Source organism: Pongo abelii, chromosome 8 (assembly GCF_028885655.2).
Source record: "Pongo abelii isolate AG06213 chromosome 8, NHGRI_mPonAbe1-v2.0_pri, whole genome shotgun sequence".
Lineage (NCBI taxonomy): Eukaryota > Metazoa > Chordata > Mammalia > Primates > Hominidae > Pongo > Pongo abelii.
The window spans coordinates 31,964,411-31,977,682 of NC_071993.2; the positions used below are offsets into that span (position 1 = coordinate 31,964,411).

General features: G+C 34.5%; 1 protein-coding gene across 20 annotated transcripts in view; it reads left to right on the forward strand.

The window, feature by feature from the left end:
• Positions 1-13,272, forward strand: part of ZEB1 (zinc finger E-box binding homeobox 1) — a 193,933-nt gene that overhangs the window by 4,016 nt on the left and 176,645 nt on the right. For 3 of the 20 annotated variants that reach the window (XM_054521356.1, XM_009245222.3, XM_054521360.1), the window contains exon 1: positions 394-979. Coding sequence is in view for 4 of the 6 variants with exons in the window: in XM_009245222.3 (XP_009243497.1) it covers positions 973-979 (7 nt within the window). In the remaining 2 variants the exon portion in view is untranslated. 20 annotated transcript variants of the gene reach the window in all.

The window sequence follows — 13,272 nt, forward strand, 5'->3', positions numbered from 1 at the left end:
ATTTGTACTGCTGTGCCAGGGGAAACACACACCCCTCTGCCTGGCGTGAGAGTTAAAAAAAAGAGAGACAGCCCTAGGGATCGAGACCTGAACATGTGGTGGTGGTTGCACAGTCGCCTTTTCCAGTTTGGAGAGACGTTGTAAGTTGATTGTATTTCTGGTTATCTCGGGGCGATGCTGTGCTTTCTCTCCCTCTCGTGCAGCAGCGAAATGTCTGCTGATTGTTATTGTCTGGACAGTTCCTGTGGCGAGAGGGGCGAGACTTGTCCGCCCGGGGGCGGCGGGAGCGCGGGGAGAGCAGCCCCCGCCCGCGCCGCCCCGGTACCTGTTTGTATAATAATGGGCGGCAACGGCCCTGCCGCCGGCCGCAGCCCAGGCTATATAAGGAATTACACGTACATTTCGGACCGAGGGGCTCGCTTTGGTTCCTGCGTTATTTTTAAAACGACTTTTAAGAGAGGGGCAATACATGCGTCTATAATGGGACCGCTGCAGCGTCGAGAAAACGAGGAAATACGTGTTTAGGAGAAAAACTCTATCGTGCTCCCCCCGCCCCACCCCCCGCGCCTGGGCTCCCTTTCTCCCTCCCCTCTGGGATGCGAAACGCGAGGTTTTGTAACCTTTCCTGGCAATTTTAGATTTTGTGTGGGATTTCCTGTCTAGAAGCAGATACGAAGATTTTTAAGCTGTTTCAAGATGTTTCCTTCCAATCCATAATTATATTTTTAATATATTGGAGCCATCATTAAAATCACTGCTTTCGTGAGTGATTTTAATTATTCAAATAAACACTTGCATTTTAAAGACGTCTGTTGATTATAATCGAAAGGTATTTTGGTATCCTCATTGTGGAGGGATGACTTGTTATAGCAAGGAGTGGAGCATAGGCTATTGCAATTTTAATTTCCTGTTTTAGCGTCAAATAGTGTGTGTTCTATATTGAGCTGTTGCCGCCGTTGCTGATGTGGCTTTATGAAAGGTAAGTTGGTTCGGAAAGAGCTGTTCGCTTTTTACCTTATTTAAAATGTTGATAGCCAGAGAAAGGGGCTTTTCTTGTTGCTGACGACATGTGTGTGACATGTGAGTCTGAACCACCCAGCGTCTGTGCAGCTGCTGTAAACATGTTTACCTGAATAGGAAAGAATGGATTTTTCTCCTTGAGATCCTGTGATATGAATATTACACTCGTAAGGCATATCAACAGATGACTTAAGGGGGGAAAAGCGATCCTGAAAGGTACTTGAAATCAACAGGAAAGAGAGGTTCTTGATCGCTGCAGCAAATGGCAACTTGTGCAGGTAGAAAAAAAGATGGTGTTTAGTTTTCTCCTGCATGTATGTCAGCCCCCTCCTGTCTGCTGCTTTCATTCTCAAGGGAGGGATTTATTTACCACGCTTGCTGTCAGTGTTTTTCCTTTGTGTTTAATATTAGAAAAACAGATTTGCGTCTGTTTAGCACAAAACGTCTTGTCTGCAGTATGCATTACTCTCAGAAAACAAAAGGTGTTTTAAGATAGCACTGTACTACTACAGGTATCTTCCATTTTCATCACTTTTGGCTCTGTCCTTGTATTTCTTTTTGTTCTCAAATGCATTTCATCCATTGCTGGTGATTATAGCCATGCTATTTGATTTAGCCTTATATTTTGCAAATTAAAAATGAAGTTATATTCCATTGTGTTGTGAAACCTCAGTATATGTGCTGGTTAATATTTCTTAGCAGTGCAGTCATATTTAAGTTGCAGATGTTTATTGGAGAAAATTGCCTGGCAAAATGTTAACTCTTAAATCTTTTTAATGAAGAAATATGTGATGTATACAGTGGAAGATTGTCGTAGAGATAGTTTATGTTGTTATATGTATGTAAATAATGTTTTATTCATTTTGAAATAAGATACGTGGATTTTGCTGCTAAGCCTTCTGTAAAATATTTTAATTTCCTTTCTGGAATATGTCTGAAGGTAGGATATTAAAGGGAGTATCAGGTAATGTAACTGACAGGGGTAAACCAATTGAGTAAGGTTTGGCCAAAGCATCAAACCTTGTGTGGTAACTTGATGATGTTAGTCATCCATAAAGGAGTGACATTAGAATTGCTTGAATTAGTTTTTGCCATTTATAATTTCATGCTTTGTTGCATTTTAAAAATCTGTCTTTTCTCTTTTTCTGCTTTCTTCTATGTGGTTTTCTTCTTGTTCTTCCTTTTTTTTTTTTTTTTGAGAGAGAGATGTACTCTACTAATGACCACATGCTGATTAATTCTCTTTAGATGGAATAGCAGGTACATATCCTTCTGTCATCAGCACCATTTCTCCTTGCTGTCATTGGAAACCACCAGTAGAGGATGCTAACAAAAATGATTATTGGGGTAGTAGCATCATAAGTCTCTCTATCGACTGTGCTGATTGGGACCTTCAGTATAATTCTAAGTCTTATCGTTACTTAAAACTAGCCTTGGTTAAATTAGGCATAAGCATTTTCTAGTTTGCCGAAACTAGAAAGAAGCAGGACAGTTTTAACTTGAATAATTTTATAAATTTGAGTTATTTAAGTCTCTAATTGAGATTGCTATTAATTCATTCTTGTTTTAGAGCAGTTGTATTACTCCTTATTTTAAAAAGATTTTATTTTATCTTCTTAGGTTTGGAGAAGAATATGTAATAATTGACCCATATTTATTTTGCATATTTAGAATACTTTTAAATCACGCCTTTTTAAAATTCATAGTAAGATCCCTTAAAATATATATTTTAGATGTTAAAATACATCTAAAATGGTAAAAGTTTAAGAGTAGTAAGGAAAATTACAATTGATAATACTGTGTAATTATTTTTATATAACTTATGTAGACTTAGACTATGGATGGGTTGGCAGAGAGCTACTAACGGAGGTGGTAACTAGCAGTCACTCAGATGTTAGCGATTTTTAGATTTTATCTTTTCCTTCCCCTTCAGGTCTTTTCCTACTGGTAGCCCTCCCCCACCTCTTTAGTTAAGAATCAGTGAGTGCATATGTTTTAAATTTGTCAGTTGTAATTAAGGAATATAAGTTTGCTTTGAGATCTTATATGCAGTAAAAAGTCTCTGTAGTTCGTACGTTGCTGTATGCTTGTATTAAAATAATTCCTTTCAAGAAACTATATAAATTGCATGTAAATAATTGCATGAGACAGTGTATTTAGTTATGTCTTTTCATTTTGTGTCCTTATAGGTATATTAATATAACTGTAAATTTTAAGCCTCTCATTAGGTAGAACATTAGAAGTATTTATTTCCTTAATTATTTTTAGTGGTGTTTCTATAAATGCATCAATATCAGTACCATAATGGAATAGCCATACTGTTTATCTTGAACTAAGTAGGTATTGAATTGCCAGGTAAGCCTGTGTTAATTTCTTATTTTAGGAAGTCATGGTTCTTCGTGTGTGTGTGTGTAAATAGTTTTTCATTTCCTGACAGGTATTTCTTGAATTTAGTATTCTAATTCCTGAGGGCTCAGTAGTGAATAGGTGTGATTCGCTTAAGTGTTTATGAACTCAGAAACTTTGCCACAAAGTCACGAGATACATTGTAGCATGGAGCAAAACTTAAAGTATCTTATAAATTGAAAGTATTAATCATTTATGAAGATGACCCTGATATAAAAAGCATGTGAAATATTTGTTTAATACCGTTTTCTTCCTTTCTCTAGTCTCTAGTATCTTTGAAATGGCATACGTCATATGTAGTAGCTTTTGAAGCATGTGCTGAGAAACTTCTGTTAAATTGAGAATGATATTTTTAAAATAACAGCATAATGATTTCTCATAGTTGTGTTTTTATTTTGCTTTTTCCTCTTTTGGATTTACCTGTATAAATCACTTTTAAGCATGTGGTTAGAGCCAGATGTAAACACAGATGCAGTATCATGTGGAATTATATTGTTAGCTACTCTTAACTACCTGTATTGAATTGCAGCGGAGGAGGAGAAAAATCATGGAGATGTTGGAAGAAGATATGCATTAGTGTGCAAGAGTACAACGAGAGGTTAGAAAACTTGAAGCTGTGGAAATAGGATTGAAAAAGGTTTCTTTGCAGTACGGTCACTAATTTATGTGGAAATGCATGCTCTTTATTTCTAATTGAGATATAAGCTAAAATAAAAGTACATTGTTGAAAGAAAACTCAAAAAATTTTAAAGTAGAAAAGGTGTCCTGATTAGGAAATATGATAAAATGATTTTTTAAACTACTTTTTAAAAGGGTAGATGTTGTACATATTACTGGCTAAATAATCATTCAACTAGGTATGAACTAAAAGTAGAAAGCAAATTGAAATATATGTAGTAGAGAAAGTTTTGTAGCAACCCTAGTTAAAATTCAGTTTGATCTATTATGTAGGCATTGCCATATAAACTAATCATTCTTTTGCATGGGGCAGTGTTTCGAGTATTATATCACTAAAGGAAACATCTTTAGGACATCAGTTTTACTAAATAAAAATTTCAATATGTTATCAGTATGTCTGGATTTTAGCCTTGATGGAGGTGGGTTACACTGTTTGTTAACCTAAAACTGGGTTGCTTAAAAAGATGGCAGTGTAATACAGTACTTAAGTAGCAAAATGCTCTCTAATAAGTAAAATTTGCTTTATGATTGTTTTCAGAGAAAACAACTTAATTTTTAGAACTTCATTAATTTTGTTAAAGCATATTTTTGGATTATATAATACGGATGTAGATAAATGGAAAGATTATGAAAGGAAAAGCAAAAAGTTGAATTCAAGTGTCTATTTGTATTATAGCGGTGAAACTTTAAGCTTTTTTCATTCTCTACGAAGTTACTTTTCTCTTTCTTCAAACAGCTCCCTGTTGTTTAATACAGGTTCCCTCTATACATAGGGATTGCATTTATCTGTCCATATGCACATTTCTTCTCCTAATCAACATTATGTATTTATTGAGACTTGGTACATGGAGGTTGAGGTATGAACTGTGGCTGTTTGTAGAAAACCTTACAGTATGGCAACCTGGGAAAACCTTCATCTCTTTTGCAGTAACAACTACATCTGTGCTGAAATTATTCACAACAGATGTTTTGTGATCTCTTAATTCCCTCCCTCTCCCTTCCCCTCCCCCATTCAGATTTAAAATTAAATGTGAATGGAAGATAAATTTATAAATTATGTTAATTTCTTTTTATTGTTTTATTCTATATTGAAAGTCCTCTGTTTTCTCTTTTTAAAATATTCTAATTTTAAATGTTTAAGATATTTTAAGTATTCTGATTTCAATTTTCTTTTAATAAAATGTGACATCATTATTTAGATATCCATTACTATTCATGCTCACCGCCTAAAATATATTCTGATTTCCCTTACTCTTAAGGTCTTTGTATTCATTTAATCCACAGTTCTAGCAGAGTGTTTGGTTTTGGGTTTTTTTTTTTTTTTTAGGTAGATAGTGCTGAGTGTAACTAGTTTGCTGATGAAAAAAACTCATTTTCTTGGAATCATATATTTTTAATATGGAAGATTCATCTTTTCCAAAATAACTTTTTATCTGAAAACTGACACAGATAAGCTGAAATTTAGGGCCTTTAAGTAGAAACTCTAGAGGAGACTTTAATGTGTGTTTTAAGAAGGGGTAATGCCAAGCAGATACAGCGACATATGGAATAGCATGTAGTGAAATCCTTCAAGGAGTAGATTTTTTGAACCTGGGCTCAGGTTAACCTTGCTCTGCCTTGAATACTTGAAAAGGCTGTCAAAATCACTGTATCTCTTTAATGATTTCTCCTTTCTACCCTAAAATTGCTATTTGCTCCTGTTGCTACATCACTTTTCTGAATCTCTTTTGATACACTTGGCTTTTGCTTTATTTGGGAGGGAGAAAGTAAGGGAATGAGGAATTGGAGTAGACAGAAAATAACTTTATATGAATAAATATTCATTAAGAAAATGAAGTGGAATAATTTTGGACTGGAGAGATTTGGGAGAATCATCCAAAGCCATTTTGCAGTAAAGCAGACAATCAAAGAGATAAGATGACTTTGCCAAGTTTACGTTACTAGTTAGCTTGGACTAGGTCACAGCTTTTTGGGTTCCTAGTTCGGTATTATTTTCATTAGGTCATTTGAGCATATTTATCTAAGACGGTAACAAGCAAGAACTAGATACCATGAATTTTCAAATTTATTATAGTTAAAACCAAAATGTGTAGAATGCTTCATCATCTCAAAAAAAGGCAAGTTCTAATACATATGCATACATGTATCAAATTTAGTAGTTGATGTAGTTATATCACTTAAAATATTTCAGATGCAGAGCGTTAGTATTATTTAGAGGCATCCTCTCATTTGGATTATACTTTTGGTCATTATTCCCAATTTCAGCTCCCATTCACTCTATCCTTCCTACCTTGGACCCAATCTAATATGTTTTATATATGCTGTTGGTTTTGTAGCTAGCTTTGTAAAATTTTGTACCTCTTTTGTGTGTTTTGTATTTACATAAGTGCTATAAGTGCTACTTTGCTATATCATTTACTTTCTTTTTTTTTTCTTTTTTTTTTTTTTTTTTTTTGAGACAGTTTGACTCTTGTTACCCAGGCTGGAGTGTAATGGCATGATATCAGCTCACTGCAACCTCTGTCTCCCAGGTTCAAGTGATTCTCCCGCTTCAGCCTCCCAAGTAGCTGGGATTACAGGCACATACCACCATGCCTGGCTGATTTTTGTATTTTTAGTAAAGATGGGGTTTTGCCATGTTAGCCAGGCTGGTCTCGAACTCCTGATCTCAGGTGATCCACCTGCCTCAGACTCCCAAATTGCTGGGATTACAGGTGTGAGCCGCTGCACCTGACATATAATTTACTGCCTTTACTTAGCATTGTTTGATAGCTAGATATGTTGCTATATGTACAGCTAGTTCATTGCTTTTAACCTTGCAGTAGTTCATTTGCGTAGTAAGCACAAATTACCTATCAATTCCCCTAATGGCAGATTCCCAGATTGACTCCATTTCTTGGATACCAATAATTCTGTAATAAACATCCTCCTACATGTTGCTAATGGCTGTGGAAGAGTTTCTCAGCACTACCATATCTAGGGACATGGTATTGTCCAGACATAGTATTGCTGAGTATAGGTCAATCAAATATTTAATAATTACTAAATTCTGTCAGATTATTTTAAAAACAGCAACACCATTTTTTACGCTCACCAACAATGTAAAAGAACTATTTTCTCACGTTTTTGCCAGCCTTCGGTATTGTACAACATTCTACATTTTGCTAATTTTTCAATTGCTAAATATAATCTAATAGTTGCTTTAATTTATGTTTCTCTGTTTATCAGGGAGGTTGATCATTTCTTCATATCCTTGCTAGCTGTTTGCGTTTCCCTTTCCATGTCTGGCCTATTCATACCCTTTACACCTCTTTTTGGATAGATTTCCATTTCTCTTGTGTATTTGAGATGATAATCCCCAACGTTTCAGTCATTTGACTTTGGTACAGGAATCCTTAATTTTAATGTCAAAATTTTGACTTTATGGGTAGTAAGAAGTCCTTCCTAATCTATAGATTATAAAGATATTTTCCTGGATTTTCTTCTATTAGTTTCATAGTTGTATTTTTCGTATTTATATGTCTAATGCATCAGGAGTTCACCTTTTGAATACAGCCTTTCTTAAGAGGAACAAATATAGCAGTTAAGAGTTTGGGTTGATCCTGTAACGTACTACCTATCACCCTGGTCAGGTTACTTAGTCTTTTTATGCTTGAGTTTCTCTGCATGTAAATTGGACATGACAGTCTCAGAATTGGGAAAGTTTAAATGGAGTACGTGAGGCATTGTGCCTAATACATGTTTTAAGCTTTCAACACATGTTCATTTAAAATTTTACTTATTAAATTAATTTATTTTAAATATATCTTGGATCAACTGACAATTTTTTATCCTTTTGTCCAGTATTAACTCCAGCTAATGTAACTACCATCTGAAAGGGGGTTGCTGTAAAATTTGTTCATTGTTTGTGTAGCTTTGACATTTAACATTGCTTAGTTCAGACCTTGGACAAACCTGTTAAATGATCAATGGACACTGAAGCTTCATCTTAATGCTACTTTTGGTATGTCTTTCAGCTTTAGGAAGGATTCCTTGGACTCTTTTTAAGGGCCATTATATTGAGAGAGACCTTACCATATCACTTTTATGTATAACATTGACATGAACTTCAAGGATAATGTCCCATTGTTATTCTGTTACATAAATCAAAGAACTCAAGTCCAAGGAATAAAAGCTGTGCATTCTATATTTGAATAGTCTAAGCAACATGGAGTCTGCACCTTGTCATACATCCATTTGGCTGGGAATATATTTAAGAAGATGACTGTCTTACTGTGTTCCTATGGTATAGATCAGGACTATTCTAAGCCAAAATTTAAAACCATACCCTGGTGTGTGTGTGTGTGTGGGTGTGTGTGGGTGTGTATGTGCGTGTGAACTTAATTGAGGTATAATTTATATACAATAAGATATACCACTATGCATGTACATTTTGATAGAGTTTTGATATACTTATATACATGTGTAACTGTTACCACAATCAAGATGTAGTAGAACATTATTTCCATCATCCTAAAGAGTTCTTGTGTACTTAATCTCAGCCAATCTTCCCTACCTGTTGCCCCCTAGCAATGATCTGCTTTTGGTCACTAGAGGTTAGATTTAATGTTTCTAGAGTTTCATATAAACCGAATCACGCAGTGTGTACTTTCTGTGCACCTTCTTTTGCACAGGATATTATCAAAATTAATAAGTATCAGTAGCTCATTCCTTTTGTATTGCTGAGTAGTATTCCATTGTATGAATATTATGTCACCAAATACACAATTTGTGTCGCCATTCACCTGCAATGGAACTATTAACTTGGGTTGTTTCTGGTTCTTTGCTCTAATGAATAAAGCTACTGTGAACATTTACATAAAAATTTATATGCATATATATCTTACATTTTTCTTGAGTCAGTACTTAGGAGTACAGTTATAGTACAGGTAACTGTACTCCTAAGTACATATAGTAAGTGTATGTTTAACTTGGTAAGAAACTGCAAAATTGCAAACTGCTTGTAACAAACATTTTTACATTTCCACCAGCCATGTATGAGAGTTCTAGTTGTTCCACATCCTTGCAAACAATTGTCCATGTTTTTAATTTTAACCATTCTAGTAGATGAGTGGTAGCATCATTTTGGTTTTGATTGGATTTCACTGGTGACTAGTGATGTTTGAAGATCTTTTGGTGTATGTATTGGCCACTTGTATATTTTCTTTTGTGAACTGTCTGTTCAAATAATTTGTCCATTTTTAATTGGATTGTTTGTCTTTTTATTATTTAGTTGTAAGAGTTCTTTGTATATTCTGGACCAAAATTTTTTGTTGGATACAAGTATTAAAGATATTTCTCTCTTTCTGTTGGCTTATCAGTTTTCTTAATGGTACCATTGAAGTGCCAAAGCTTTAAATTTTGATGGAGTTTAATTCATAATTTTATTCATTTAAGCTTTGTGTCCTTTCTGAGAAATCTTTGCCTATTCCAGATCTTCAGGATTTCTCCTATGTATTTTTAAGAAGCTTATAGCTTTACCATTTAAGACTGTAATCCATTTCAGGTTAATGTTTGGTCTTAACTCACCAGAATTTGGCATAAGAATTTTTATTTGAAATTTTTAAAAATGTTTCTCAGGGCCCAACTAAGACCCAAAGCTCAGGATTATAGAGGAACACAAGTCCTACTTCCCTGGTTTTGAACATTTTTAACTGAGAGTGAGTACATTGTGCCTAGTCAGGGTTTTCAAGATTCTTCATGTCCTTGACACATTTTAATTCACTGAAATATGCTTTATTGAGGATACAGTTTCAGAGAAAGATGCCTAAGGAGAGTGGCCCTAGTTAGGGGAATGCGAGTGTTGTCTTCAAGATTTCTTATTTCCTACAAGGTTTTAAGGAATTTAGCACTATACCAATTCATTTTCATGTTCCGTAGCTTTTATCTTTAGATGGGGAGTTTGTTTAAACCTAACATTTATCTTGAGTTTTTAAGGGATGTAGTTTTCTCCTTGAGATAAATGCTTGATCTTACTGATTTTTGGCTACATATTTTACCTCCTCACTTTGTTATAGCTAAAGAAAAAGTTTTTAGTTACTTTTAACTTTGATAAGTTGATTACAGATGAGTTTATTGTATTTGTTTCTTTCATTTCTTAGAACATATAGATGTTACTTATTCCTATGTAATTCTTAAGATAGTTTTTTAAGTTTAACTTTTCTGTTTTATTTTATCACCTATTCCTATTCCTTGAAAATTCATTATAAGTAACCTGTGCCTTATTTTTGTTTTTAAAGATCTCGCTTTTTAATACTCCTTTTAGCTCTGTGTCTCTCTTGAACGTTCTATATATTAATGCATAACTCCTTCTGAGCTGGTATCCTTAGGTGCATTTATAGAAAAAGCGTTGAACTGGGAAGGAGTCTTAAATTTCATTTTCTTTTCTTTTTTCTTTCTTTCTTTTTTTTTTTTTTTTTTTTTTTTTTGAGACAGAGTCTTGTTGTGTTGCCCAGGCTGGAATGCAGTGGCATCTCGGCTCACTGCAACCTCCGCCTCCTGGGTTCAAGTGATTCTTCTGCCTCAGCCTCCCGAGTAGCTGGGATTACAGGCATGTGCCACCATGCCCGGCTAATTTTTTGTATTTTTAGTAGAGATGGGGTTTCACCGTGTTAGCCAGGATGGTCTCCATCTCCTGACGTCATGATCTGCCCGCCTCAGCCTCCCAAAGTGCTGGGATTACAGACATGAGCCACCACGCCTGGCCCAAAGTGTTAAATTCTAATATTGAATCTGCCATTATTTGGCCTCTGAAATTGAGAAAATAATTCCATTTATCTTGGCCTATGTTTGTTCATCTGTGGGATGAATATGATGGATTATTGTATGCAAGGTAATGAGACTCTGAAGATGAGAGATATAGTACCTTGCCCTAAGGAGATTATAGTGTGGTAGGGAAGAAAAATGAGGAAAGAAACCTTTAGAATACAGTTTGGTAACTGATGGTGATATTCTGTCTTATATGCATAGAGGGGATGGTGCTTAAACCAAGTCTTAAAGTATGTGTGTGGGTTATCCTAGTAAAATATACTAGTGGAAAATAATATTCCATACAGGGGGAATAGTATGTGCAAAGGCATAACACACATGCACACACATATTGTGGGACTCAAGTCACGTTTGGTAAAACTGTGTAGGGTGAGCAGAAGAATGGCTAGAGATGAGGCTCGAGAATTGGATAGTAAGCAAATGAAGAAAAAATGCTTTATATTGCTTTCCTGAATTTAGATTTTATCTTGGACATGATGGGAAATTACCACAGGTCTTGAAGCAAAGAGTGACATGATTACATTTATATACAGTAATTCATAATATTATGTTTCTTTATATACTCAGTATTAATATGATTAAAAATTTAAGAATATATATGCTTGCTTTACTAAAAGTGAAAAAAGTTGTAAAACCTGATGTATCCTGCTTTCCTGAGTTTTTGCTTATCTATTCTGATAATACTAATATATTTGCATAGTAAGTGCTTCGAAATGGTGCTGCCACTACCACTTCTACCACCACCATAAATTAGTAGACGACTTATGCTACTAGAAGCATAAGCAGCCTTACGTTAGAGTGGCTGGTATCTATGCACCAAGTTCGGCTGTGCATTTCTAGTCCCTGCACTGTTAGGGGGAATTGTATATTTTTATTTTTTTCCTTTTCTCAAATTAGTAAATCAGTGCAAACACATATGTTGTGGATTTACAAACCTATGGAATAAAGTGTTTTTACTTCTATCAATTATGACTCTCCAAAGACATAAAATACTCCTCATTCACTACTACTAGATAATTTTCTGGATTATTTCTGGCCTTTGTTAATGGTTCTGCATAGAACTCCACCTTGTGAACCTGTTATTGTACTTCGATATAAGTTCTGTGTCATAGATATTTAATAAATAAAATAAAAGTTTATTTACCTGAATGTTTCTCATTCAAAATAGCTGAATTCAGGCCTGGTATATGTTTTTATTTGAATAGAAACAGTTCACTGTTTTTTTTGGAAGTTATGCCATATACTACAAGATAGATTAAAACCAGTGCCTTTTTTTAGACCAGCTGCTGAGGAAATACCTTTATCATGTTTCAACCTCTTAAGTTTAATAATTCTCATGTAAAAATTAGTGCTTGATTTATGCATCAATTTTCTAAACATTTCACATGTGATCTACTTTGTGTATTAATTCAGGGACTTTTGTGTTCTATGTTATTATATAGTGTATTTTTTAACCAAAACTTTAAAAATTAACCCCATTTCATTAGTATTTGTTTATACTGTACTATACCTTGTTTACATGCTTAATCTGCCTATGTATTATCTGTGACAGTAATGAAACTAAATGGTTATAAAATGTTAAATAATTTTATCAAGTTAAGCTGACTTTTTTGGTGGGGAACATCATCTTCCTCTTGCTAATAGATAAAGGAGTTTTACTGTACTAATTTCAAAAATGGTATAAAGCAGTAAGGCAGATCTTCACAGTCTATTCTTTGACAGTATATTAAGCATGTGGAGAGGAAAGCAAGGTGTTAGCTATTTTAAGTTTTCACAGCAACACTCCCATCTTGTTCATTTTCACCTGAGTTGTATAGAGCCTGGGAATTGCTATATGTCTTTAATGTAAAGTCAGCAGTGCAAGTAACAGTATTGGATCATACTTCCACCATTACATTCTCTGAGTTTCTGATCACCACATTCTCACAGATAAGGAAAATAGTTGTAGATGGAAGGTCTGAAATGTAAAAAGGATAAGGAACACAAGAAGTGGTAAATATGTTTAGGTTCAGACAGACATTGTATAAAACTTAGGAGGAGGGTAAAATTATTGATTAGCTATGGGTAGGCTTGGTAAGTTAACACATGCATGTTAAAATTTCTAAGATAAGGAATAAAAATCTAGAAGGTATGTGTACCTTCCAAACTAGTAGAGAAGGGAAGTAGAACAAGAAAAAATATTCAATCTGAAAAGAAGGTAAAGAAGCTGAAGAAAGAAAACATGGAAAAGAGAAGACAAGTAGAAAGCACAAAAGTATATAGCAGCAATAAGTGCAAATATATTAGTAATTACAGTGCATATGAGTTGAAAAAATCCTCCACCTAACAGAAACTGGTTATTAGATGGGATAAAATAACAAA